Here is a 25,320-nt window from a genome sequence, read left to right as displayed (position 1 = left end):
TGTGAGTTCTTCCCTGAATGCTTGGTAGAATTCTCCTGCAATCTGGTCCAAGGGGGTTTTGGTTGGTAATCCCTGGATAACCTTGTCTATTTCTTCTATTGCTATGGGTCTGTTGAGATTCTTGATGTCCTTCAGGGATAGTCTAAGAAGACTGTTTTTCCAAGAATTTGTTCATGTCTTCCAAGTTGTTTAATTCATTGGAATACAGTCCTTTGTAGTACTGCATAATTATCCTTTTGATTTCATTAAGGTCTGTTGTAATGTTCTCTTTCATCCCTCATCCTTGTTATTGAAATATGTTCCTTCCTTTCTTTGGTTAGTTTTGTCAGTGGTGTGTCAATTCTGTTTATCCTTTCTAAGAACCAACTGTTAGCAGTGTTATTTTTTCCATAGTTTTCTTATTTTCCCTCTCCTGAATCTCAGCCTGGTTTTTATTATTTCTTTTCTTTTCTTTTTTTTAAATTTCTTTTCTTTTGCTATTAGTGGGATTGACTCTCCTCTGGTTGCTGTAAATTTGGTGCCAGCTTATCAATCAGTCTTTCTTCCTTTTTCATGTGTGTATGTATTGCTATGAAACTTCCTCTTATAACTGCCTTTGCTATGTCCCATAAGCTTGGTACATTGTGGTCTCATTCTTGTTGGTTTCTAGAAATTTCCTAATTTCATCACTGACCTGGACCAGTGCACACTCCTTTTGCAATAGAGAGTTATTCATCCTCCAATTGTTTGCTCTTGTTTTCTGGATCTTCCTTTTGTTGATTTCCAGCCTTATGGCACAGTGGTCAGAGAGAGAGGACTGTATGATATCAGTGAGTGTGCTTAACTTTATGTAGATTCGCCTTATGCCCCAGCATGTGTTCTATCTTTGAATAGGTGCCATATGGGCATGAAAAGAATATGATTTTTTTTATTTGTGTGGAGAGCTCTGTAAATATCTACCAGGTCAAATCATCTAATTGTAGTGTTTAGATCCCTAGCCTTCCTATTGAATTTCTTTTCCCTGTGATCTTTCTTTCTGAGAGAGTGGTGTATTTAAGTCACCTACTATGATTGTTGATCCTGTAATTTCTTTTTCCATCTTTTGGAGCATTGATGCATTCAATGGGTCTCCGTTCAGGGAATATATGATTAAAATGCTTAGTGGTTCTTTGTCTATCACTCCTTTGAGCATTATATAGTGGTCCTCCTTATCTCTTTTTATGGTTTGCACTTTGAGGCCAATTTTCTCTGAGATTAGGTTTGCAACTCCTCCTTTTTATGAATTGCTGTTTGGTTGGTACATTTTTCTCCAGCCTTTGATTCTCAGTCTATTTTTGTCTGTAGTCTTGAAATGTGTCTCTGGTAGACAGCAGATTGATGGGTAGTGTTTTCTAAGCCAGTCTGCTAGCCTCAGTCTTTTAATGCTGAGTTCAGTCCATTGATATTCAGTGTTGTTACCTCTATCTGTGGACTCTGTGATGTCATCTTATACCTTTTGTGTTGGGTGTTTTTCTACCTCTCTTTCTTATCAGTGTGTTGTACATGTCTGTGTGTTTCATTCTTGACTTCTTTCTTTTTTATTTTTTAAATCATTTTATTGAGGGCTCATACAATTCTTATCACAATCCATACATTCATCCGTTGTGTCAAAAACATATGTACATTTGATGCCATCACCACCCTCAAAGCATTTGCCTTCCACTTGACCCTTAATATCTGCTGCTCATTTTCCCCCTCTCTCCCCACTCCCCCTACCTCATGAACCCTTTATCATTAATAAATTATTATTATGTTTTCACATATTACACTGTCCTACGTCTCCCCCTGCCTTCTTCTCTGCTGTCCACCCCCCAGGGAGGAAACGATACGTAGATTCTTATAATCAGTTCCCCCTTTCTACTCCACATTCTCTCCATCCTCCAGACATCGCCACTCTCACCACTGGTCTTGCAGGAGTCATCTGTCCTGGATTCCCTGTTTCCAGTTGCTCTCTGTACCAATGTACATCCTCTGGTCTAGCCAGATTTGTAAGGTAGAATTGGGATCATGATAGTGGAGGAAAGGAAATATTTAAGAACTAGAGGAAAGTTATATGTTTCATCGTTGCTACCCTGCACCCTGACTGGCTCATCTCCTCCCCACAACTCTTCATTAAGGGGTGTACTGTTGGCTACCAATGGGCTTTGAGTCTCCACTCTGCACTCACCCACATTTTCTCTGATATGCTTTTTTGTTCCTTGATGCTTGATACCTGATCCCTTCAATATCTGTGATCACACAGATTGGTGTGTTTCTTCCATGTGGGCTTTGTTGCTTCTGAGCTAGATGGTCACTTGTTTATCTGTGAGCCTTTAAGATCCCAGATGCTATATCTTTTGATAGCTGGGCACCATTAGTTTTCTTCACCACATTTGTTTATGCACACGTTTGTCTTCATTGATCATATCAGGGAAGTGGGCACCCATTGATATGATTTTTAATTCTTTGATGTCTGATAACAGGTCCCTTCTGTACCTTGTGGTCAGACAGGCTGGTGTGCTTCTTTCATCTGGGCTTTGATGCTTCTCAGCTAAATGACTGCTTGTTCATCTTCAAGTCTTTAAGACCCCAGACGCTATATCTTTTGATAGCCAGGCACCATCAGCTTTCTTCACCACATTTGCTTATGCACACATTTTTCTTCAGCAATCGTGTCGGGAAGATGTGCATCCTGGAATGCCAATTTAATAGAACAAAGTGTTCTTGCATTGAGTAAGTGCTTCAGTGGAGGCCCAATGCATTCTTGACTTCTTTTAACCCTTAATATCAATGCTATCTTGGGGACTGTTTTCCCTTCTGGGTGGGGTTGTTGTAGGTAGCGGTCTCACATTTATGCTTTGTGAGTCCTGTTCTTCTGCCCATACTGTGTCAGAAAGGATCTTTTGTAGGGCTGGGTTTCTTTTAACGTATTATTTGAGTTTTTCCTGCCTGGGAAGACTCTTACTTCTCCATTTATCTTAATCCATAATTTGCCTGGGTATAGTATTCTTGGGTTTGTGTTATTTTCCTTCAATTTTTGGAATATGTTACTCCACTCTCTACTCTTCTTCATAGTGTCCACTGATAGGTCTGAGCATATTCTTATTTGGGAATCTTTATAGGTAATTGCTGTTTTTCCCTAACTGCTCTCATGATTTTCTACTTTTCATCATAGTTGGATTGCCTTGGTGATTTCTTCTTGGGATTCAATATAGCTGTGTTTTTTTCACCTGGTTTTCATTCATTAAGCTGGAGAAGTTTTCCTCAAAGAATTCTGTCACTATTGCTGCAGATGACTTCTTTGTTGTGTCATCATCCAGTAATCCAATTATTCTGATGCTGTTCCTCTTCATAGCATCACACATAGCTCTTAGGTTTTCTTCAGTTTCTCTGATGATCTTACTGAATTTTTGTTCGTGTTTGTTAAAGTCTGCTTAGCTGGCCTCCAGGTCACTGGTGCAGTCCCTGCCTCCTCCAGTGATTGGCGAAGTCCGTGAGTCTGCTATTGGTTTTTGTTATCTCGTCCCTAAGTTCTTGTATTTCCCTTTGGTGTATGGTCTTTATGTCTTCTATCAATTCATCCTTTTTCTGTATTGTTTCCCTCATATCTTGTATGAGTTCAAGCAGCATTCTGAACATTTCTTTCAGTGGCAGACCAATGTCTGCTTCTTCTATGAACGTTGTTAGGTTCAGGGAATCTTCTGCCATTATCTTTTCTTTCTCCTGTTTTTTCGTTGATGTCATTGAGGCTGATTGCTGTTTGGGTTGCATTGTTTTAAAGGATCCAGGTGTCATTTTCCAGGGAGTCATAGAGCATTAGCTGTCTCTCGGAGACTTATAGGGATGCTTTTTGAACTGCCTACAGCTAATTGCACTATGGGATTGGCCTACAGCTTTATCCTCCTGTGACTTCCCTCGTTCCCTAGTCAACCAGTATTTTGTTACTTGGAGGACAAGTTGGATGCTTCTCAGAGGACGCTGGTTGGGTGGTTGTGGACCGCAAGGATGGTGTTGTACTGGGTGCTCTCACAAGAAGTGTGATGGTGTGTCTTACGGCAGCTTGGGGTTCCACAGAGGACATGCATGGTGTCTTCTTCAACGAGAGTGCCACAGAAGGCAATTGGGTTGCTCACTTTGGTGTAGAGCACAGCAATGGTGGGTGGAATTGCCCTGGTCAGGTAGATTGCTGTGGATGTTGTGCAGAGGTTCCCACAGCAGCATGGACCATTGGCGAGTGTAGGCTGAGCTGCCTTAGGCCATGGCAGGCCCTAAGACAGGTGGGAGGAAGTTCTCTCAGTCATGTGGGATCACAGAGGACAGGTAGGAACTCCCCCAACCACACAGGCAGGATTTCCCCCAAAGAAGGTGGACATGATTTCCCCAGCCTTGGGTCACACTGCAGAGTGTGGAGCTCTCCCAGCTGGGTGGATGGCAGGTGTAATTTTCCTAGGATAAGGAGAGTGGTCATGAGGTCATCAGTGACATGTGTGAGAAAATGGGGAAAAAAAGAAAAGAAAGGAAAAAAAACTAAGCCCACTGAGACTGTGGAGCAACATGGAGAAGAGAGGGAAACAAAAGTCACAATATGGCTGGGCCCTGATCCCTGATCGTGGGCCTGGAGGGGTAAACCCTGCCCCAAGGCAGCTGCAAGCTGTGACTGTGTTGAGATAAAGCCTCTGCACCGGCTCCAAATGACCCCGGCTCCAGCGGAGGCGGTGGCAGGCCTAAGGTCAAACCCTAGCCAGCCTCCACTGTGGTAATCCAAAAGCTCCAAGCTTCTCATAACCTAGTGGATCTGTGCCTACTTATCTTTATGATGCTCCTCCTGTGACCAGCAGTGTGGAATTTCCCTCTGAGTGACTCTCCTGTGCTTATTTCTGTGGAGTCCCTCTGGTATGTGTTACTCAGTCGCCATCTTCCCGGAAGTCCTCTTCTTTATTTCTTTTAATTTGTGCGTGTTCATCCTTTTTGGTTTTATAGCTGCAGGTCTGTTCCATTTCATTAGAATGCTTTACTTTGTCTTTCCAAGCATCCTTTTGAAATTTTATGTTCAACTATTTTACTTCATCATTTCTTCCCTGTGGTTTAGCTACTCTTCATTCACGAGCAAGTTTTATAGTCTCTTCTGTTATCCATTTTGATCTTTTCTTTCTTTCTTTACTTTTTAATGACCTTCATATTTTTTCATGTTTAATGTCCTTTATGTCATCAGGACTTCTGTAATTAGTGTCCAATGCCTCAAATCTGTTCTTGAAACTTAGGTGGGATTTACTCAATGTCCTATTTTCGCTTTCCTGGAATTGTTTTCATTTTCTTCAATTTCAATCTGAACAAACTTAAGCGCAAGTTCACACTCAGCACCGGGCCTCATTTTGGCTCCTAATATCGAGCTTCTCTATCACCTTTTCCAACATTATAGCCAATTTGATTGTTGCGGCTTCCATCTTGAAAGGCCTGTGGCACAGTTACTATGTGTGATATGGAAAAGAGGCATTTTCAATGAAGAAGTCATTCCTTTCTTTAGCATTGTTTCTATTTTTCATTTACTGTGCCTTCTTTTTCCTTTCACATTCCAATTGCCAATAATCATCGATGTGTCTTAATTGCATGTTTGATCAATTTCAGATTGAAGCAGTTGGTAGAAGTGTTCAATTTCTTCATCACTAGCTTTAGTGGTTAATGCATAAATTTGAATAATAGTTGTATTAACTGGACTTCTTCTTTGGCATATTGTTATTATCCTAACACTGTACTTCAAAACAGATCTTGAAATGTTCTTTTTAAAGATGAATGCAATGCCATTTCTATTGAATTTGTCATTCCCAGCATACTAAGCTATATGCTTATCTAATTCAAAATAACGAATGCTAGTCTACTTTAGCTCACTAATCCCAATGATATTGATCTTTCTGTAGCCATTCTTTGTTTGAATTTCCACTTTTCCTAGATTCATACATCCTTCACCCTATGTTCTGATTATTAATTGATGCTTGCAGTGGTTTCTTCTCTTTTTGAGTCATGTCCCATCAGCAAATGAAGGTTCCCAAACCTTTACTCTATCCATGTTATTATGGAAAATTCTATTTGAAAAGACACCTCTCTTCCTCAATCATGTTTTCAGTACTTTCTAGCCTGAGGTTATCATCTTCCAGCAGTCTATCTGACAATGTTTTACTTTGATTTGTAAGGCTCAGTGGTTTAGCCCTCAAAATGGAACCCCTATACTTTCTTTGCAGTCTGTTCTTAATCTGGAAGTTTCACCGAAACCCGTTCACATTGGGTACAAATGACACCACAATATGACAAGCTGACAGACAAATGGGGAATTGTGATTTTGTAGACATCATCAAATAGCTCTCAGGACTGGTTAACTGGGGCTGAAGACTTAGGACCACTGTCTACTCAGTCAGTGGCGCAGCATGCTGTGTATTCTACATTATAGTTTGGTGAATAGTAGCTAGGGTGTTAAAAATCTATGAGCAGTCACCTAAGATCCCTCTATTGGAATCTTCTACTAGTCCGAACAATAAAGAGGGACCTCAAGGACTAAAGGAAGAAAGACTCTAGAGGAAAGCTCACACAAACCACAACCTCATCTGCCCTGGGACCAGAAGAACTAGATGCTATTTGACTACCACTACTGATTATTCTGGCCAGAGATAAAATGGATGGTCTTGATATGAGGGGAGAAAATGTAGAACAAATCTTAAATTCTTACCAAAAGGCCAAATTAGAATGGTAGAGTGTAGAATTACTGTGACTGTTGCCTTGAGATAGCCTTTAAACTTAGAATTGAAACCATCCCCAGAGGTCATCTTTTAGCTAAATGCCACTTTGGATCACAAAATAAACAATATCACCAATGAACTCTGAGCCTTTTTTTTTTAAATCACCCATATGAAATTGAACAATAAACATTTTCCAGAGAGCAAAGATGAGACGGGAAGAAGGTAAGGAACAGAAAAGCTAGAGCAATGGAACTGGAAAAACAATATGGAAATAGACTGAATGTTGACATTTGGTGGAAAATGTAACAATTGTTGAACAATATATCTCTTGAAAAAAATCCCCTAAGGCTATCAAATCGATGTTATCAAATTGATGCTGACTCACAGCGAGCGTAAAAGACAGAGTAGACTGCCCCTGTGAGTTTCCGAGCTTGTAACAAGAGTAGAAAGCCCTGTCTTTTCCCTGAATGATATACTGTCTGTACTCGAGTATGAGCTGACCCGAATATCAGCTGAGGCACCTAATTTTACCACAAAAACTGCATTGTGGAACTAATTTGATATAAAAACTTTCACCAAAAATTTAATAATCATTAAAAAATGTGTGGAAATCTTTGCCATAATCATACTGTCAGTGTGACATGGTACTGAAATAATTTAAGTACACAATACAATTTAAATAATACAAATATTTTAAGTATTATAACACAAATTTAAGTAATACAATGATCTTATCTTTTTTTTATATATGTATACTTGAGTTTAGACCCTTCCTTCTTCTCTACTGAAACTGAATCAGCTACAGGAATGGCAGCTTCATAGAACTGGTTTATTGAAAATTCCTGAATTCATTGGGAGATTCCAGAATCTAATTGTTTTAAATTTATCTCGAAATACAATTTCAGAGATACCTCGAGGAATTGGTAAGAACATTTCTGTTATTCTTGTGCAAATTTATCTACCTTCAGGGTGATATTTATTGAGAAAAATTTTTTAATAAATGAAATAAACCTCTCACTTTTATATAGTCATGAGAAAATCATGAGCATCTAATCTAAATCAAAGCTTTCAAAAGACTAAAGTTTTTAGAGCTACTGAGGTGATTCAAAATGCCAATGAAAGAAAAGTTTCTTTGTAGATATTGTGTAAATTCTGCTGGTTCAGTAAAAACTCTGAAAGAGAACTGGTTCAGGGCAGGGAATGGAAATCCTTCAATGGGCCATCTCTCTTGCTATGGTGCAGATAAAGCAGGAAGACTGGCGGGGGTGGGGGAGGGGGGAAACTACAGCATTGTTAGGCCTGAGCCATGTTTGACTGAGGGGCTGGGCAAAGACTGGGCAAGAGCAAGAACCACGTGAACCTGGAAAATGTTTTATATGCATGTGCTCTCTATTGTATTATATTTTTCGCAGGACTGCTCACTAGACTTCAGGAATTGAATCTTAGCTACAACAAAATTAAGATTGTCCCCCAGGAACTAAGTAACTGTGCCAGCTTGGAGAAACTAGAACTCGCTGTTAACAGAGATATCTGTGACCTTCCACAAGAGGTCAGTAACTTCCAAATGCTTATGCTTTTATTTTTCATGTGGTCTGCAACAAACAGCAAGGGAGGTGGACATATCTGATCTTCTCTGGCTTGCCTATTGCCATGAGGCAAGTCAGACATGCCCTCCTGCTCTATCCTTCCTTACCTATGCTGACACCAGCTGTTTCTCCCATGCCACTCTACATCCGTGTTGGGTTGCCCTGGCCACACAGAGCTCACAGACAATCATCACAATTAAGGAGCTTTATTAGAGAAGTCAATAGATTATCACAAGTGGGAATCAGCAAACAGCAAGGATCGCCATTGGCCTCCTCAGCCAGTAGACAAGTCTCTCTTGGGTTCTCAGCCTCTCAGACATGCAGCAGTCAGTCAGGTCTTTCTCTGCTCTTCAGTCTCTCGGTCACATGGTCCCTTTGCTTTGTCTCCATGGGCCTGGAAGCCACTCCTCCTCTCTCTCTGTGCCACAGTTCCATAGTCTTGGGCCAGATGAGGAGAAGGTACCCCACAGTCTCCATGCTGCTCCTCTGGGTCTCCATGCCACAGTCTCTGATAAATTTGGTCTCAGCCGCCTCTGCCACTTCAGTCAGAGAACATGTTCTTCCAAGGTCCTCAGAGATTCTCTCTCGCCTGCTGCTCCAAAGGCGGCTTATGCTTAGAGCCATTTTGGCTAGTGTTACGCATGCCCTAATTGCATAGTCCCATGCAATCATTTAATGGGAGTTACAGTGAAGGGTAGAAGAGCCATATTAAGAAATTTAACTCCACCACAAGTCATTAGGAATATAATGAAGAAATTTTATGAGTTTTCTTTCAGAAAATAAAAAGTTAATGATTTCTTGAAATCTACTGCCACAGTGTTGACTCTGACTCAGCTACTACTCTCACCAAACCAAAACCAAACCCCCTGCCATCGAGTTTATTCTTACTCCTAATGACCCAGAAGGGCAAGGTAGAACTGCCCCCAAGGGATTCTGAGACTGTGACTCTTTACAGGAGTAGAAAGCTTCATCTTTTCCTCACACAGCAGTTGGTAGTTTTGAACAGCTGACCTTGTGGTTAGCAGCCAGATGCATACCCACTGTGCCACCAGGGCCCCTCGTCATTGGAGGACTGGTGTAAGTTGTTACCTAGAATGGGATTCTTCTTGAAAGTCACATCAATTATCTTCTACAGTTTCAGAATTGTGTCCAGAACCTAGGTTGTACTGATTATTTAATAAATGCTTTGTAAAGGAACTAATTCATAATTATTATCAACCACAGTCAATGATAGATAGAAGAACTTTTGTTTACTAGTCAGTTCTCATGGAGTCACTAGTTTTGAGTTAGAAGTGAAGTGATGAGGCATTTATTATTGAGTTTAGGAAATATGTTTCTTTACTCGATTACTAGGCTCTATCAAGTGGAAGCAAGATTATAGACTCAGAAAGCCTTCAAACTTTGTTCGGGTATATTATGTCTTGTTATTGGCCAAACCAGACTGATCATATAGATAGATATTTATATTACTTTCAAACATATTTATTGCTCTCAAAATTAGCAGATAAATTGATAAGGTATCTATTCTTCATTAACAATGTCTTTGAGAGCTAAAGAGTTAAAAACAAACCAAACCAAAAACGCCTCCAAATATAATAAAGACTTCCATTTTGTCTTATTAAGTACTTAAATCAGCTCTTTTTTGGAAATCAGGAAACATGTCACCAACACCTGTTGCTCTAGCAAGTTAAAAAGCTTCAGGTATATACTTCATCTTAGAATAGTTCCATTTAATAAAACAGATGTCCTTGCTTATGAGGCAGGCGATGATCACAAGAACAATTTTTATACTCCAAAGTCAATAAATATTCATTTTTAATTTGTAATTCTTCTGTTTTTTAACTTCTGGATTTGGTTCTTCGACTAAAAAAGCAGAGAATTTGGGAATATCTATTAACACCTATTTACCATAGGTTTTTATTTATGGAAAGAGATTATAGTGGAACAAATACTGAAGGAAGATTTTATGATTCTTTGATTTAAAAAAGGTGGCCCCCAAACATATGAAAGATGTTGGACACAACCTTTCACATTCCTAGCTCTCAATGTTAATTTCCTGATCTCAATTTTAGATGGTTACATTAGAATAACTTAAATATCTTGCCAATATTGTAAAATTAAAGGGTTCTAATACTACGAGGAAGTGCCCTGGTGGCATGGTGGTTATGTAATGAGGTACCAATGGCAAGGTCAGCAGTTTGAAATCACCAGCTGCTCCACGGGAAAAGGAGAAGGCTCTCCACTCCCCGGAAACCCAGAGGGGCAGTTCTTCCGAACCCTGTAGAGTGGCTGTGAGTCAGAATCCACTCTGTGGGAGTGCGTTTGAGTCCTACTGGATTGGGCAAGGTGAGGCAAAGGGAGTACCATTGAGAATCTAGCCATTGGAGAGTCATCACTCAGCTATTAAATTATGCACACCTAGGATACACAAAAATGTTAAAATAAAAGCAATTTTTAAATACTCTATTCCAACCCACTCATTGAAATGCTTTTGTCTGATAACAAATTTTGAAAGAGTTTTATTCCTTGCTTGGATTCAAAATCTGGAGAAAGAGAAACAGATGTCGTTTTTATGTCTCCAGAAAACATTACATTTCTGAACTTTTTCATATTGTAAAAGTTGTTTAATAAAGTTGAACATACCCTTAGACAGAAACAAAGCATGGAATATTTCTAGCTAAATGGAGAATTTCTTTCTTTCTTTCTTTAAAAATGTTAACTAAATTATCCCATCATGAAATCCTTACTTAGAAGGTATATGGAAAAGAGGGAGAAGATTTTGTGGCTTTAGTCCCGCAAATACGAGTTAGCATCACAGTTCTGTCCTTTTCTAGTAGCCTGTCTGAGCCATTTTATCTATAAAATGGAAACGATGACACTTGATTTATAAGGTCGTCAGAATTACCCATTAATTTAATACACAAAGATGAAACAACTTACAACAGAGATATTTTTAAATGGAAAAGCTAAAGTTACATGTATTGGAATGGGTACATTTTAAGTATTGATAGTGAAATTAAAAGTTAAAGATTAAAAAAGTTAAAGTATAGAACTGTAATCCTTGCAAAAATGTTATCTAAATATGAAGTTTTATGAACCATGCAGTTACATTTATAAATTTTTAGGTATTTTTATGTATACTATGTGAACATAAACAAATGGGAATGAAAGATATGAAATTCAGTCTAGTCAGGACGTCTAGAGAGGATAAAGTGAGAAGTACTTAGAAGGCTGCTGTTGTACCAGTATGTTTCTTTATTAATAATTGAGTTATTTCATGAAAAAATGATTAAAGACTTAATCCTTTGATGATGGAATTTTCCCATAAACTCTTTGAAGCCCACTTGTATTTGTAAAGGAATGAGTAAAAAACAAACAAACAGGGAATCAATAAAGATAGCTATCATTCTGGAGTTTGGTGTTTCCCAAACAAATCTCCGATGCTGACTGAAAATAAACATAGGAAGTGGGGCGCTAAAGAAATGAGGAACTACTACCATCAGTATTTGAAAGATACATTTACATTGAATAGATGAGCTTTCCATAACAGAGATTTTCACTTTCTGAAGGTTGCTTAGTAGGTTTATTTCAAATTTGTTCTGGATCATTATGACTAAATAAAACCCAAGTAGATGTGAATGCTCCTTGATATGAAATACCTACTGTACCAATGTGTCTTTTACTGGTTACATTGTGGACATTTATATGGAGACCCTTGCTTTCCTATTCAGCTCAGCAAGCTGTTAAATCTTACTCACCTTGATTTGAGTATGAACCAATTCACCACGATTCCTCCTGCGGTGTTGAATATGCCTGCTCTTGAGTGGCTTGATATGGGAAGCAACAGACTTGAACAACTTCCTGACACTATAGAAAGGTACAACAAATAACTTTCTATGCTACCAAAAACTGTCTGATAATCAGTTATGGGAAAAAGAAACAAAAAACAACATAAAAAATCTAAAGTATAGACTATCCATTTTATTATTATATTTCCCCAATTTAACAACTTCTACATATATACTTCAGTTCCATTGATTATAGACTCTTCATGTTGTACAAGCATTATTGATATCCTTTCCAAATTATTCCATCACCATTAGCATAAACTCAACACACCCTAAACAAAACTCGTAGGTTGTTTGGTTTCTTTCTTTCTTTTTTAAAGTAGTTTTCTTGATATAATATTCACATATCATATATTCCTCTTTCAAGGTGGTTCTTATGAAGTGCACATAAGGGGAGTTATGTATGTCTCATCGGTGGAGGAAGACATTCTACCCCTTTGTTTGGGAATCGTTCCCTAATTTGTTTAATTGGTGTTTCTTCTTGTAGTAGTGAACTCATACAATATTTGTTCTTTTGTGATTGACTTACTTCACTCAACATAATGGTTTCCAGGTCTTTCCATGTCATGAGGTGTTTCATACCTTCATCAGTTTTTCAGAGATGCACAGCATTCCATTGCATACCATAGTTTATCCATTCTTCCATGGTTGGGCACTTGGGTTGCTTCCGGTTTCTTGTTATTGTGAACTGTGCTGCTACAAACATGAGAGAACACACCCACTCATGTCGTGTCTCTTATTTCTTGGGGTATATGCCTAAGAGTGGTATTGCTGCGTTGAATGTAGCACTAGTTTTAACTATTTCCAGAGTGTTTTCCATAGTGGTTGTATAGATTTAGAAGGCCATGAACAGTATATACAAGTTCAGATCTCTCCATAACCTTTAAAGCATTTGTTGTCTTCTCTTTTGTTTGTTTTAATTGGGCTAGTATTGTGTGGGTAAAGTGGTATCTCATTGTGGTTTCAATTTGCATCTCCCTGATGGTTAGTGATTGTGAACATTTTTTCTTATGTTGGTTAGCCATTTGTATGTCATTTTTGGTGAACTGTCTGATCACATCTTTTTCCCACTTCTTAAATGGGTTGTTTGTTATTTTCTTATTGAGCTGTTGTAGAGTTCTGTATATTTTGGTAATTAGACCCTTGTCCAATGTGTCTTTGGTAAAACTTTATTCCCAATATGTGGGCTCTCATTTTTCTCTCCTGATGAAGTCTTTTGATTCTAGGTTGACAGTTTTTTTCTTCAGGACTGTGTATATGCTACTCCATTGTCTTCTTGCCTACACGGTGTCTGCTGAGAAATCTGAAGTTATTCTAATCGCTGACCCTGTGTATGTAATTGTTCTTTTTTGTTGTCATTTTTCTTCTTCTTTTATATTGGAGTCTATAGATTTGCCTTCAAGCTCACCAATTCAGGTTTCCATTTCTTCTATTTTGTTTCTCTTTATTTTATCAAATTTTGTAATTATGCTATTATTGTGTTTTGGTGTTTTTTTTGGAGCTTGTCTTGTAAGCATGCAGTGAAGTTTCCAGCTGTTCAATTTTTTCCCCTTTCCTCTCAGACTCGTCCTTCATCTGTTGTTATGAATGCAATCATCATTCTTTTAAATTTAATTCCCTAGCCTGTTTAATTTCAGACATTTCATTTAGAGATGGTTGGTGTACAGTTATTTGTGTCAGTTTCTCTTCGTTTTTGGGAGTGTGACCTGATCTTGGTGTAGGTGTTAGGGAGGTGGAATTATGTGGGAGTAGTTAACTCTGTTAGGTGGTGCAGTAGAGATATGGTGACAGTTTATATGAACTATCTAGGGGACAGTATTAAATTGTTAGTGGGGGATAAAAAAGTGAAAGAGGAAGTGTTAGAGGAGGGAGAAATACAGGGGAAAGGAAGCAAAAAAGGAATCAAGTGTTAATTTCTAGGTTAAAAGAAAGGAAATTAGACCCCCAAATACCTTGTTTTGCAATGACAGAAGAATGAGTCATAAGATTTGAGGGGAAAAATTTTTTTAAATTGTAAGAGTAGTGTCAAATTTTGGTTTTATGAAGATGAGAAGAAACAAGTGGCCATCAAGCTGAGAAGCAACAAAGCCCACATGGAAGACACACCAGGTTGTGTGATCACGAGGTGCCTAAGGGATCAGGTATCAGATACCAAATAGCAAAAATCATCATTGTGTGCTCACCTTTCCCCATACAAACGCCGAAGACAAATGTGTACATAAGTAAGTGTGGTGAAGAAGGTGGATGGTGTCTGGTTATCAAAAGATATAGTGTCTGGGGTCTTAAAGACTTGAAGGTAAACAAGCAGCTATCTAGTTGAGAAGCAACAAAGCCCACATGGAAGAAGCACACCAGCCTGTGTGATCACGAGGGGTCGAAGGGACCAGGTATCAAGTACCAAAGAGCAAAAAATCATATCATTGTGAATGAGGGGGAATGCAGGTTGGGGACCCAAAGCATATCTGTAGGCAACTGGACATCCCTTTCCAGAGGGGTAACGGGGAGGAGATGAGTCACTCAGGGTGCAGTGTAGCATCGATGAAACATACCTTTCCTCTAGTTCTTGAATGCTTCCCCTCCCCACCTCCAATATCATGATCCCAATTCTACCTTACAAACCTGGTTAGACTGGAGGATGTACAGTGGTGCAGATAGGAACTGGGAACACAGGGAATCCAGGACAGATGAACCCCTCAGGACCAGTGCTGAGAGTGGTGATACCGGTAGGGTGGAGTGAAGGTGGGGTAGAAAGGGGGAACCGATTACAAGTATCTACATATGGCCTCCTCCCTGGGGTATAGATAACTGTAAAGTGGGTGAAGGGAGATGTTGGGCTGTGTAAGATATGATAAAATAATAATAATTTATAAATTATTAAGTGTTCATGAGGGAAGGGGGAGTGAAGAGGGAGGGGGAAAATGAGGAGTTGATTCCAAGATCCCAAGTGGAAAGCAAATGTTATGAGAATGATTGGTGCAACAAATGTACAAATGTGCTTGATGCAATGGATGTATATATGGCTTGTGATAAGAGTTGTATGACCCTCCAATAAAATGATTTTTTTTAAGTTGAGAAGAGGATTAACAAGAAGAAACGAAAGAAAAAAGATAAGAAAAATGGGATTTGAAATAAAAGTTTGATATTAAAATTAAAGGAAGAAAGTATTAAAAAAAAATAATGGTAAAGTAAGAATCAGAAGAGCTGTTAATGTATGCTTGTTTGGGCTCTAAGGTTTTCCCATGAGCTTTGTCTCTGATGTAGGTGCTAACTTGTGGATTGATGATGTGCTGAGGGACTAGAAAAGAAGTACTGTATATACTTGAGTATAAGCTGACCCGAATATCAGCCGAGGCACCTAATTTTACCACAAAACTGCATTAAAAATGGGATGAAAAACTTGGCTTATACACAAGTATATACAGTAAACTGAAAGCAAAAGAGTAAAGTCATAATAATAACTTTTATCCTGGAATGATGGAGCACAGAGCAATGAAAGAACAGTGGGGTGGAGGGGGGGGGGGCGTGTCTAGACCTTGTCCTGGAGGAAATCAGGACTGTGTGGAGGACAGTTCTTTCTTTTAGGCATCTGGGGACAGTGTCTGGTAATATGTTGTTTTCCTATCTTGTGGTCTTAGAGGATGTCAGGGTAGGGTTGAAATTAAGGCTGGGGGGATGATTTTAGTGTCTGGTATGGTTGAATCCTGTGTTAATTATCTTAAAAGAATACACCTCTGGTGTATCAGTTCAGAAGGGAGGCTTTCACTCTTGTTGGATGATGGCGTGACCATGTGGTGGTGGGGGGAGAGAGTGGAGGATGTAGCTGCCACCTATTTAGGTGGCCTAGGAGGGAGGAATAAACAATAGCCCAGTAGGAGGGCAGGTTGTTCATTTGAGCAGCTGACCAGGGTCTAGAGTCATGGCACAGTTGGTGAATGCGAGGTCTATCCAATGTGTCAGCTGGGAGTGGCTTCTAAACCCTGCGGCTTTTTGTCTTTGTCTCAAGCCCAAACTCCCAGTCTGTAATTTGTAAACCATTCCCCCCACCACACCCACACACCCCTTGCAGTTTTTACTTGTATTGCTAATGGACCAGGTGTGTGTTATCTGCTATCCAAAGAGGTTATTTAAAACAAACAGTGCTGCTTCTCAATTCAGACTACACGGGAACACATACACAGGTATAGAAAGGGATGGGAGCTTGTGACACACAGAATCCAGGAACAGGAGTGGGAATAGTGATACTAGAAGGACAGAGGGAAGAGGAGGAGAGGGAGAAAGGGGGAGCTGATCACAAAGATCGATGCATAACCACACACCCCTCTCCAGGGGGAAGAACAACAGAAAACATGGGGAAAGGAGACAGCGGTCGGTGTGAGAGATGAAATAATAACAGTGCACAATCTATCAGGGGGTTATGGGGGTGGGGAGAAAATAATAAAAGAGCTGATACCAAGAGATCAATAGAAAGTAAATGTCTAGAAAAGAATGACAACATATGTGCAAACATGCCTGATTCAACTGATGTGTGGATTGTGATGAGTTGTAGTGTTGTAGCCTACTGTCCGCTCCCAGAAAGAAAACTACCCAGACCACCGACAAGTTCCAAAGAAAAAGTTTTATTTCCTGCGCAGGGACCGTCAGCCTTCTTGAGGGGAAACTGAGCGGCCCCCAGTCTAATTTTCCAAAGGTTTTTATACTTTTGCAATGTGCAGGTGTGCAAGCAAGCAGAGTACAGAAGCGGGATATTGCAGTTAGCTATTCTCAGTTGAACAACGACTGCTCTTAGTTGAACAACAACTGCTCTGGTCATTCTTGCAAGCCTTCTGAACACACCCCGCTGTGCTACGTCTGCACAGGCTGCCTCCCTAATAGCAGCTAGTTCATTGACAGTTCATAGCGAGTTTATTTACAGTTCATAGTGGCTTCTGTCAGCTCAAAATGGCTTCACTCTTGTCAAGGCTGTTGAAACTTTTCCTAGAGCTACTACGATAGGAGCCCCCAATAAATGGATTTAAAACAAACCAACCCTGTGAATGGCTCTGCCTTAAGATGGGGGTGGGGTGGACAGTGCAAAGTTGTGTCCCAGGGACTGGGGATTAGTTTTGCCGTTTATTCACTATTTACACCACTCTACGATGCCCTTTAGAGTTATTCCCATGCGGTTCCATAGGCTGCTGCCTGCTATTGGGGAGGAAGGAATCAGACTGGAGCTCCCTTGGCTTGGGCCAAGAGCCAAGCCTATTTGTTTACAGCTCACCCAGGCTGATGATGTAGAGTTATGTCCCTGAAGCTTAGCTGGTCAACCACCCTAGCTAGCTCCTGGTTTGGAAAAATATTGGTCCGGAGAGTTGGGGATCTGTGCTCTGTTGGCTTGTGCTGAGGGTTGATGGCAAAGGGAGTCTATTGCCAGACTTTGCTGCTCTTTTATTTAAATAAATTTGTGTCTACTTGTCTTTATATGTTGAGAATCCTGCAGTCTGGAAGTGTAGGATGTCCTTCTTTGTGGCTCCTCTGCACTGGTCTCTGCAGAATCCTTCCCATGTGTGTTACTTCTATTTAATTCTTAATAATAAAATATCATTTATTATCATTTATTCCTAGTAAAAGGGTTTAGGGAGTGAAAAAAATAACTGAGTCAGTTAAAGTTTATTATGTCAACCTGGCCGATAAACATATGTGGGGTTAATTGAAGGGCGGAGGGATAAATGGCTCAGTGAGCCTCACCTTTCTAATTCTCTGGTCTCTTGCTTTCTGATGGTCAGATCAGGGTGCAGCTGCCTTAGCTAGTTCCATGCTTCAGCTTGCAAGGCTCACTTCCTGCAAGACATCCCCAAGGAGAAGCAGCATGAACCTACCCTGATGCAGCCCTGGGTGCTGGAGCAGCCATGTGGAGACCCCTGCCAGCGTTGAGATGCTTACATACTCACTGATTTGGCTTTCCTCCTGCAATTGGTGCCATAGTGTGTGTTTTGTGAGATGGAGGATGACTTTGTGGATTGGTGTTGGCCATATGGGTTAATGTTGGACTTATGGGCTTGGGGAGCATTGGATTGGGATGTTTTCTTGATGTGCACTTACCCTTTTTAAAAAACTCTCTCTTATACATGAGTTTCTGTAGATTTGTTTCTCTAAAGTTTCCAGACACATTATGGTATCTTGGGAGTGGGGGTACTGGAGAAACAAATCATAACATGGAGAATAAATGCTTTTTTGACCTTTTCCTCATGGTAGTTTTTCTTCTTTGTCTAGCCAGAGGTAGATAAAGCCACACTATTTACTTGGTTGTTTTCAGGTAAAAATATGGGAAGTATGAAAATAGAAAGTTGTAAGCCCACTTGCTTTCAGCCATTAAAATTTGATCTTTACACGGGTTTAGGCCACGTCTGCAAAGAAAGCTTTGAAAAGATATGTCACACCCAGTGTTTTGAAGTACTCAGGAACCAATGGTCTTTGTCAGAAGCTGGAAAAAATCTGGAACCATGAAGAAAACTCCTCTGTGGGACTGAACATTAAAGTGAGCCTGTGAGCAGGCTGAGATGCTTGCTAGATGACTACTTGTTGAGTGGAAGTGGGAGAAATGCAGCAATAAAGAGATGGGTTGAGTTTGGTCACTGACACCTGTGGACTTTTGGAAAAAAAGATGAGAGTGGGCTGACTGGTCTAAGGTTCATGACCTAGCACGAAGGCAGGTAGACTTGTTGAGTATTGGTGAGAGCCCACGTCTAAAGGCAAGGCAACCAATGGGCATCCTGTGGAGGCCGAGGGAGGCAGGCCACATTTGAGTTGACCAGAACCCGACCAGATAAAGAGCCTGTGAACTGGTGCATATTGTTGCTGACTTTATGGATGGCTTGTCCGTATTTGCCTTTGCTTATGGATGCAGACTTCACAAGGTTCCAACTGGAATGAAGATTCTTCATGTCTAAAAATGTGATTGTTTCCTCAGAGCGCTGGGTTGATGTAAGTGGGCAGTATATAAATTGGATACCCAAAATTGGGGGGATAAAGGCATGAAGTGGTTGGCTTACAAACTTTCATAGGTGGGGGAACACATTTACAGGATTATAGGAGTAAGGTGTAGGTGTTACTTAATTGTAATTGTGAGGCTCAAGAATGATGTACAGGTGCCAAGTTGGCAAGGGGTGGATTGAGACAATTAAAGTTTATTGTGCCAACCTGGCCGATAAACATATGTGGGGTCAATTGAAGGACAGAGGGATAAATGGCTTGGTGAGTCTTGCCTTTCTAGTTCTCGGGTCTCTTGCTTTCTGATGGTTGGACCAGGGTGCAGCTGCCTTAGCTAGTTTCCTGCTTCAGCTTGCAAGGCTCACTTCCTGCAAGACAGCCCCAAGAAGAAGCAGCATGGACCTACCCCGATGCAGCCCTGGGTGATGGAGCAGCCTCGTGGAGACCCCTGCCAGCGTTGAGATGCTTACACATTCACTGGTTTGACTTTCCTCCTGCAGTTGGCATCATTCCATCTGTTTTGTGAGATGGAGGACTTTGTGGATTGGTGTCAGACATATGGGTTAATGTTGAACTTGTGGGCTTGGGCAGCACTGGGTTGGAATGTTTTCTTGATGTGCACTTACCCTTTATATAAAATTCTCTCTTATACATGAGTTTCTGTGGGTGTTTCTCTAAAGGACCCAGACTAACACAATGATTTTATGATTTAAATAAACAAATACCACAATAACTTTGGTTAGCATGTGCCAATATTAAGCACTTTAGAAAGGAATGAGGTAACTAAAGCATAGAGATTCTACCACATATCCAAGATCAAAGTTAGCAGATAGGCAGGCCAGAGTTTATACTTACTCAGGCTAACTCAGGTTCATGCTATTATCATGCTAAACTGCATGTCCTAAATGGGCATATTAATGCTTTGTGACAATTTTCTCTTAAAACTTTGAAAATCAGGCTAAATAATATTACCCCAGTTCCTTAAAAAACCTTATAAAAATCTTATGAAAAATCTGCTATAACTTTAGAATACACTGATTTCACACGAGGAAAGCATTAAGGGGGCACTCCCCAGAAAACTGGGAAAAAACCTCTGCTGGGTGGAACTTTTGTAGTATGTATTTTTCCCACTAGGTGAGCATCAAGCAACTTGTTCTGAGTGCATCTAGTGGTGTTGCCTGGGAAAGTTTTCTGGTCACAGTGAATTTTTTCATAAAAGCAGTTTCCCTTGAACCTAATTTTTTGTGATGCCAAATTTAAGAGAACAGCATGTGATTGTTAAATTTTGTTTCCTGATTGGGAAAAATGCTGCAGAAACCATTGTGATGTTGAACACAGCTTCTAAGGACAGTGATATGGCAGTGTATGAGTAGTTGAGTGGTTTTATTTCAAAAAAGAGGAAATGTCGATTGATGACAAACCTCGTTCTGGATGTCAACTCCCCAGACAGATGAAAATGTCAACAGAATTCATGAACTTTTGACAAAAATACCGATGATGGACCACTGAAGAGATGGAAATTATCTGGACTATCTTGGAGCTTGCTTGGTTCAATGAATTTTAACGGAAGATTTGGGAATGAGAATGCTTGATGTGAAATTTGTGCCTTGGGTTCTGACTGACCAGGAAAGAGAGTGTTGAGTGGAAATATCCTATGCTATTAAAGAACAGCTCTGAAAGGACCCAGATTTTTTCCCCCATGGTTATTACCGGTGACAAGACATGGTGCTATTCTTATGACCCTGAAAGCAAACGTCAATCAAGCAAGTGGAAGATGCCATCATCACCTAGTTCCCTAAAAGGTCATCAAGTGAAACCAAAGGTCAAGACGATGGTCATTTGTTTTTTGATGTGAGGGGAATCATGTATTTGGAGTTCGTTCCACCAGGTCAGACTGTTACTCAAGCTTTCTATTTATAGTAGTGGTTCTCAACCTTTCTAAAGTTATGACCCTTTAATACAGTTAGTTCCTCGTGTTGTGGTGACTTCTCAACCATAAAATTGTTTTCATTGCTACTTCATAACTGTATTTTGCTATTTATGAATTGTCCGGCCCCTGTAAAAGGGTCATTAGACCCACAGGTTGAGAACCACTGATTGAGAGGTTCTGAAAGATACATTAAGTTTGTGATAAAAAGGGCATGACTTGTGGCAAATGGGCCAAGACAGCAGACTTGTGTTTTTGCCATAAAAACGATGCACCTGCTCATACAGCCATCTCAGCGTGCGCTTTTTGGCAAAAAAACAATATGCCTCTCCTGCCCCATGCACCTTATTCACTTGACCTCGCTCCATGTTACTTCTTTTTGTTTCAGTGAATGCAGAGGGACATGAAAGGGCAGAGACTTGATAATATAGAAGAGGTAAAGAAAAAAATGAGGGAGGTGCTGTCAGCCATCCAAACAGATGAGTTTAAAAATGTTTCCAAGAATGGAATTCCGGATTTGGCAAATGTATAAGTGATGGAGAGTACTTGTAAAGTGATAAAGTTGTTTTATATGAAAAAAAGTTAAAGGCACAGCTTTGAAAAAGAAAACCAACAAAACAACTCTGGTTTATTATTTTTTTTTGAGTACCCCCTTGTATAGTCTAGGGAGGAATCCTCTCACTTCATTTTGCTAGTGTTCAGGTAATGTGAAATCAGTTAACTTAAAGATGTTGTAAAAGGGGACATTTATTTTTAAGATAACAAAAATAAAGGTTTCATATTATGTGATTAATTGTATAACCCCTTTTAAAAATCCTTTAGAATGCAAAGTCTACATACTTTATGGCTGCAACGAAATGAAATAACATGTTTGCCAGAAACAATCAGCAACATGACAAGCCTGGGTACTCTCGTTCTCAGCAACAATCGTCTGCAAGATATTCCAGTGTGCATGGATGGGATGACAAATCTGAGGTAAAATGTTTGAGACAAAATATTATCGTCCTAAATATATGTGTATATATTATACTCCTTCCTGGCTACAGAGTAAAGCAACATAGAGAATTTTTTTATTAAGAAAGCTAAGTTCTCATGCGATGTAGCACCGATGAAGAATATAGCTTTCCTCCAGTTCCTAAATGCTTCCTCCCCCCAACTACCATGATCCGAATTCTACCTTGCAAGTCTGGATAGAGCAGAGGATGTACACTGGTGCATATGGGAGCTGGAGGCACAGGGAATCCAGGGTGGATGATACCTTCAGGACCAAGGGCGTGAGGGACGATGCTGGGAGAGTAGAGGGTGAGTGGGTTGGAAAGGGGGAACCAGTTACAAGGATCTACATGTGACCTCCTCCCTGGGGGATGGACAACAGAAAAGGGGGTGAAGGGAGACTCCGGATAGAGCAAGATATGACAAAATAATAATTTATAAATTATCAAGGGCTCTTGAGGGAGGGGGGAGTGGGGAGGGAGGGGAAAAAAAGAGGATTTGATGCAAAGGACTTAAGTGGAGAGCAAATGCTTTGAAAATGATGAGGGCAAAGAATGTACAGATGTGCTTTATACAATTGATGTATGTATGGATTGTGATAAGAGTTGTATGAGTCCCTAATAAAATCTTTAAAAGAAAAAAAGCTAAGTTCTCATGCATATAATTAAAAATTTTTTTCCAACTTTAAAATTCTATAATTGACTAATAGAATACTGATCTAACTAACTCAAGAAAGAATCTTTCAAATTAAAGTTTATTACTGGGGGTTATTAGGTTTAGGAAATGTTCTTAAAATTTTTTAAAAAATCATTCCTATGACTTAATTTTTTTCCAAAGCCATTTTATTGGAAGCTAATACAGGCATCATTCCATAATCAAGCAGTATTGCACAATTTCTATCAATCATTTAACAAACATTTTCTTCCTTCTTGAACTCCTTGGTATCAGTTCCCTTATACATCCCACATGTCCCCCACAAACCCTTATTCTATTTGCTATCTCAATAGATTCATCCATCAATTCTGGGTAGGAAGTATTCTGTGTTGATGACATTTCTATTAAAAACATCTTTCTAATTGCTAATGAATTTCATCAGCAATATAACTGGAAGCATAAAAACAGCAATTGCCTTCCTTTTAAATAACTATAAATAGACAACAGCAATTATGCTACAGAAAAACAAAACATTTTACTAAATTAGTTATTATTGAACTCCAAATGTTCCCAAAACTTAATCTCCTGACAGTGAACACTGGCATCAACAGAGAAAATTCTAATTTCCATGTCAAATTCATTTATTTACTTCCTCAGCAACTACTAAGCATTGTGCTAGGTGGTAAAGATATATTGATAAAACACACATTAGTCTATAAAAAATGGAGAAACTTTTCCACAGCATTATATACTTAAGATGAATTAAAATTGCTCTTCTACATTAAATCCCACCACATTAAATATATGGCAAATATATAAATAAATTCAAGCTCTCAAAGTAAGTTATATAAAGCTAATTTTTTAACATTAGAACTTAGAAGATGTTCAGTTACTGAAATTTGATCACAGAAAAATGGAATACTTTAGTGTACATCATTTGGTCTTCAGGGAAATATGCGCTTCTATAATATCAAAACCCACTGCTGTTGAGTCAAGCCCAACTCACAGCGACCCTGTAGGGCAGAGTAGACCTGCTCCGTGGGGCTCCAAGACGAGCTTTTCCAAGGTAGCTTTCTCTTTTTCCTGCCCGTGGGCTTCAACTCTTGACCTTGCAGTTAGCAGTCCACAATGTAAGTAATGCATGATGCCATCAGCGCTTGGAAGGGGAGCTCGTCCATTGTACCTTTGAAAGTACTGGTGTGTTGTTTTTGTCAACTGCTAGGTTTGTCAACTTCAGAGATAACCCACTGAGATTAGAAGTAACACTTCCTCCCAGTGAGAGCCTGGATGAAGAAGAGCAGGAACTATTTGGTCGTCAGTTTATGCACGCATACATAGAGGAGTCACGGAGAAGAGCAGGTATGAGATTTGTATATAGCATATAACACAGGTTAAATAGTTTTGAAAAAGGGATTTATGTATGGGGGCTTCAGAAAATTTGTAGAAAAATCTATTACTTTTTAATCCCATTTTCTATAAAGTTTTAAGGCCTCTTCTATCATTAGTGTTTCTGTTAATTGCTATATGAATCTCCCATTCCCACTTGCCAAATTCTGGTCTCTTAATATTGCAGGAGTTCGAGAAAAGTGAAATTCAGATCAGTTTGTAGTTCTGATAAGAGGCTGGAGAGTTAGTAAAGATATTCAAAGAAACACATTCTTTGGCCAAGCCCTTGAGGAACCGCAAAGAAATGCATAAAGATGTGATTCTATTACTTCAGTCTATCAGTCTGTCCTATGTCAGTTTAAGGAGCACTAATTTCACAGCCAGATCTTCTTTGTATAATCCAATTAGCAATCCCCTCCCTCCCCCAAAACACTGTCTAATCAGCAGCTAAAATCTGAGATATTAATATATAGATTTCAACTATCGTATACACTCATGTATAAGCCAAGCTTTCCAGCACACTTTTAATGCAGTTTTTGTGGTAAAATTAGGTGTCTCGGCTAATATTTGGGTCAGGTTATACTTGAGTATATATGGTATTTAACCTTTAATAACTTAGAACTAAACTTTTTATTTTTTCAAACTAAGGAAAGTCTTTAAGCCAGTATTAGAAGGACAATTCTGTTAATTAAAACAATGCAACACTAGTAATAAAAGCATGGGTTTATAATTTGCAAAATTTGTATGCTTTAGGGAGATATACTTTGATTCAATGCAACAGAATTATATTTTCTTTGTAGAATGAGTAAAATGAGGACACAGCAGTTTTCTAGCTCTTCAAAGTGGCAGGGGTGGGGTGGAGGCTGGAATACGCAAATTCAGTGGTTAAGAAATCTTGATTAGATTTACTGTTGCAAGGTAATAAAAGCAATGGCATGGAAGATTGGTTGGAAGGAAAAAAAGCAAGAGCTATGATAGAATTGGAAAAACACCCAAACCAAATCTTCTGCCATCAAGTGAATTCTGCCTCCAGCCAACCCTGCAGGGACAGACTAGAATTGCTCCATAGAATTTCTAAGGAAGCAAACTACCTCCTCTGCCTCTTAGGGTGTTCAAACTGCTGGCTTCTCACTTAGCTGCCCAACTCTTAAACCCTGTGCCACCAGGGCTCTGCAGTCTTAGGAGCAGGAGATAAACATACAGACAAGGAGACAGAACTGATTACTGAATGAAGT

The 25,320-nt window shown here is 39.5% G+C and overlaps 1 protein-coding gene across 1 annotated transcript in view; it reads left to right on the top strand.

The window, feature by feature from the left end:
- Positions 1-24,084, top strand: part of LRRC39 (leucine rich repeat containing 39) — a 32,091-nt gene extending 8,007 nt beyond the window's left edge. The window contains exons 3-7 of the mRNA XM_075558816.1: positions 7,492-7,648; positions 8,138-8,274; positions 12,043-12,188; positions 21,875-22,027; positions 23,922-24,084. Of these exons, the coding sequence (XP_075414931.1) occupies positions 7,492-7,648; positions 8,138-8,274; positions 12,043-12,188; positions 21,875-22,027; positions 23,922-24,084 (756 nt within the window). The remainder of the gene's footprint in view (positions 1-7,491; positions 7,649-8,137; positions 8,275-12,042; positions 12,189-21,874; positions 22,028-23,921) is intronic.
- The last annotated feature ends 1,236 nt before the right edge of the window (positions 24,085-25,320 follow it).

The sequence above is a fragment of the Tenrec ecaudatus genome, chromosome 1, assembly GCF_050624435.1.
Source record: "Tenrec ecaudatus isolate mTenEca1 chromosome 1, mTenEca1.hap1, whole genome shotgun sequence".
In the NCBI taxonomy this organism is placed as follows: domain Eukaryota; kingdom Metazoa; phylum Chordata; class Mammalia; order Afrosoricida; family Tenrecidae; genus Tenrec; species Tenrec ecaudatus.
The sequence above is the reverse complement of the archived record's forward strand: the minus strand, read 5'-3'. Positions and strand labels throughout refer to the sequence as shown.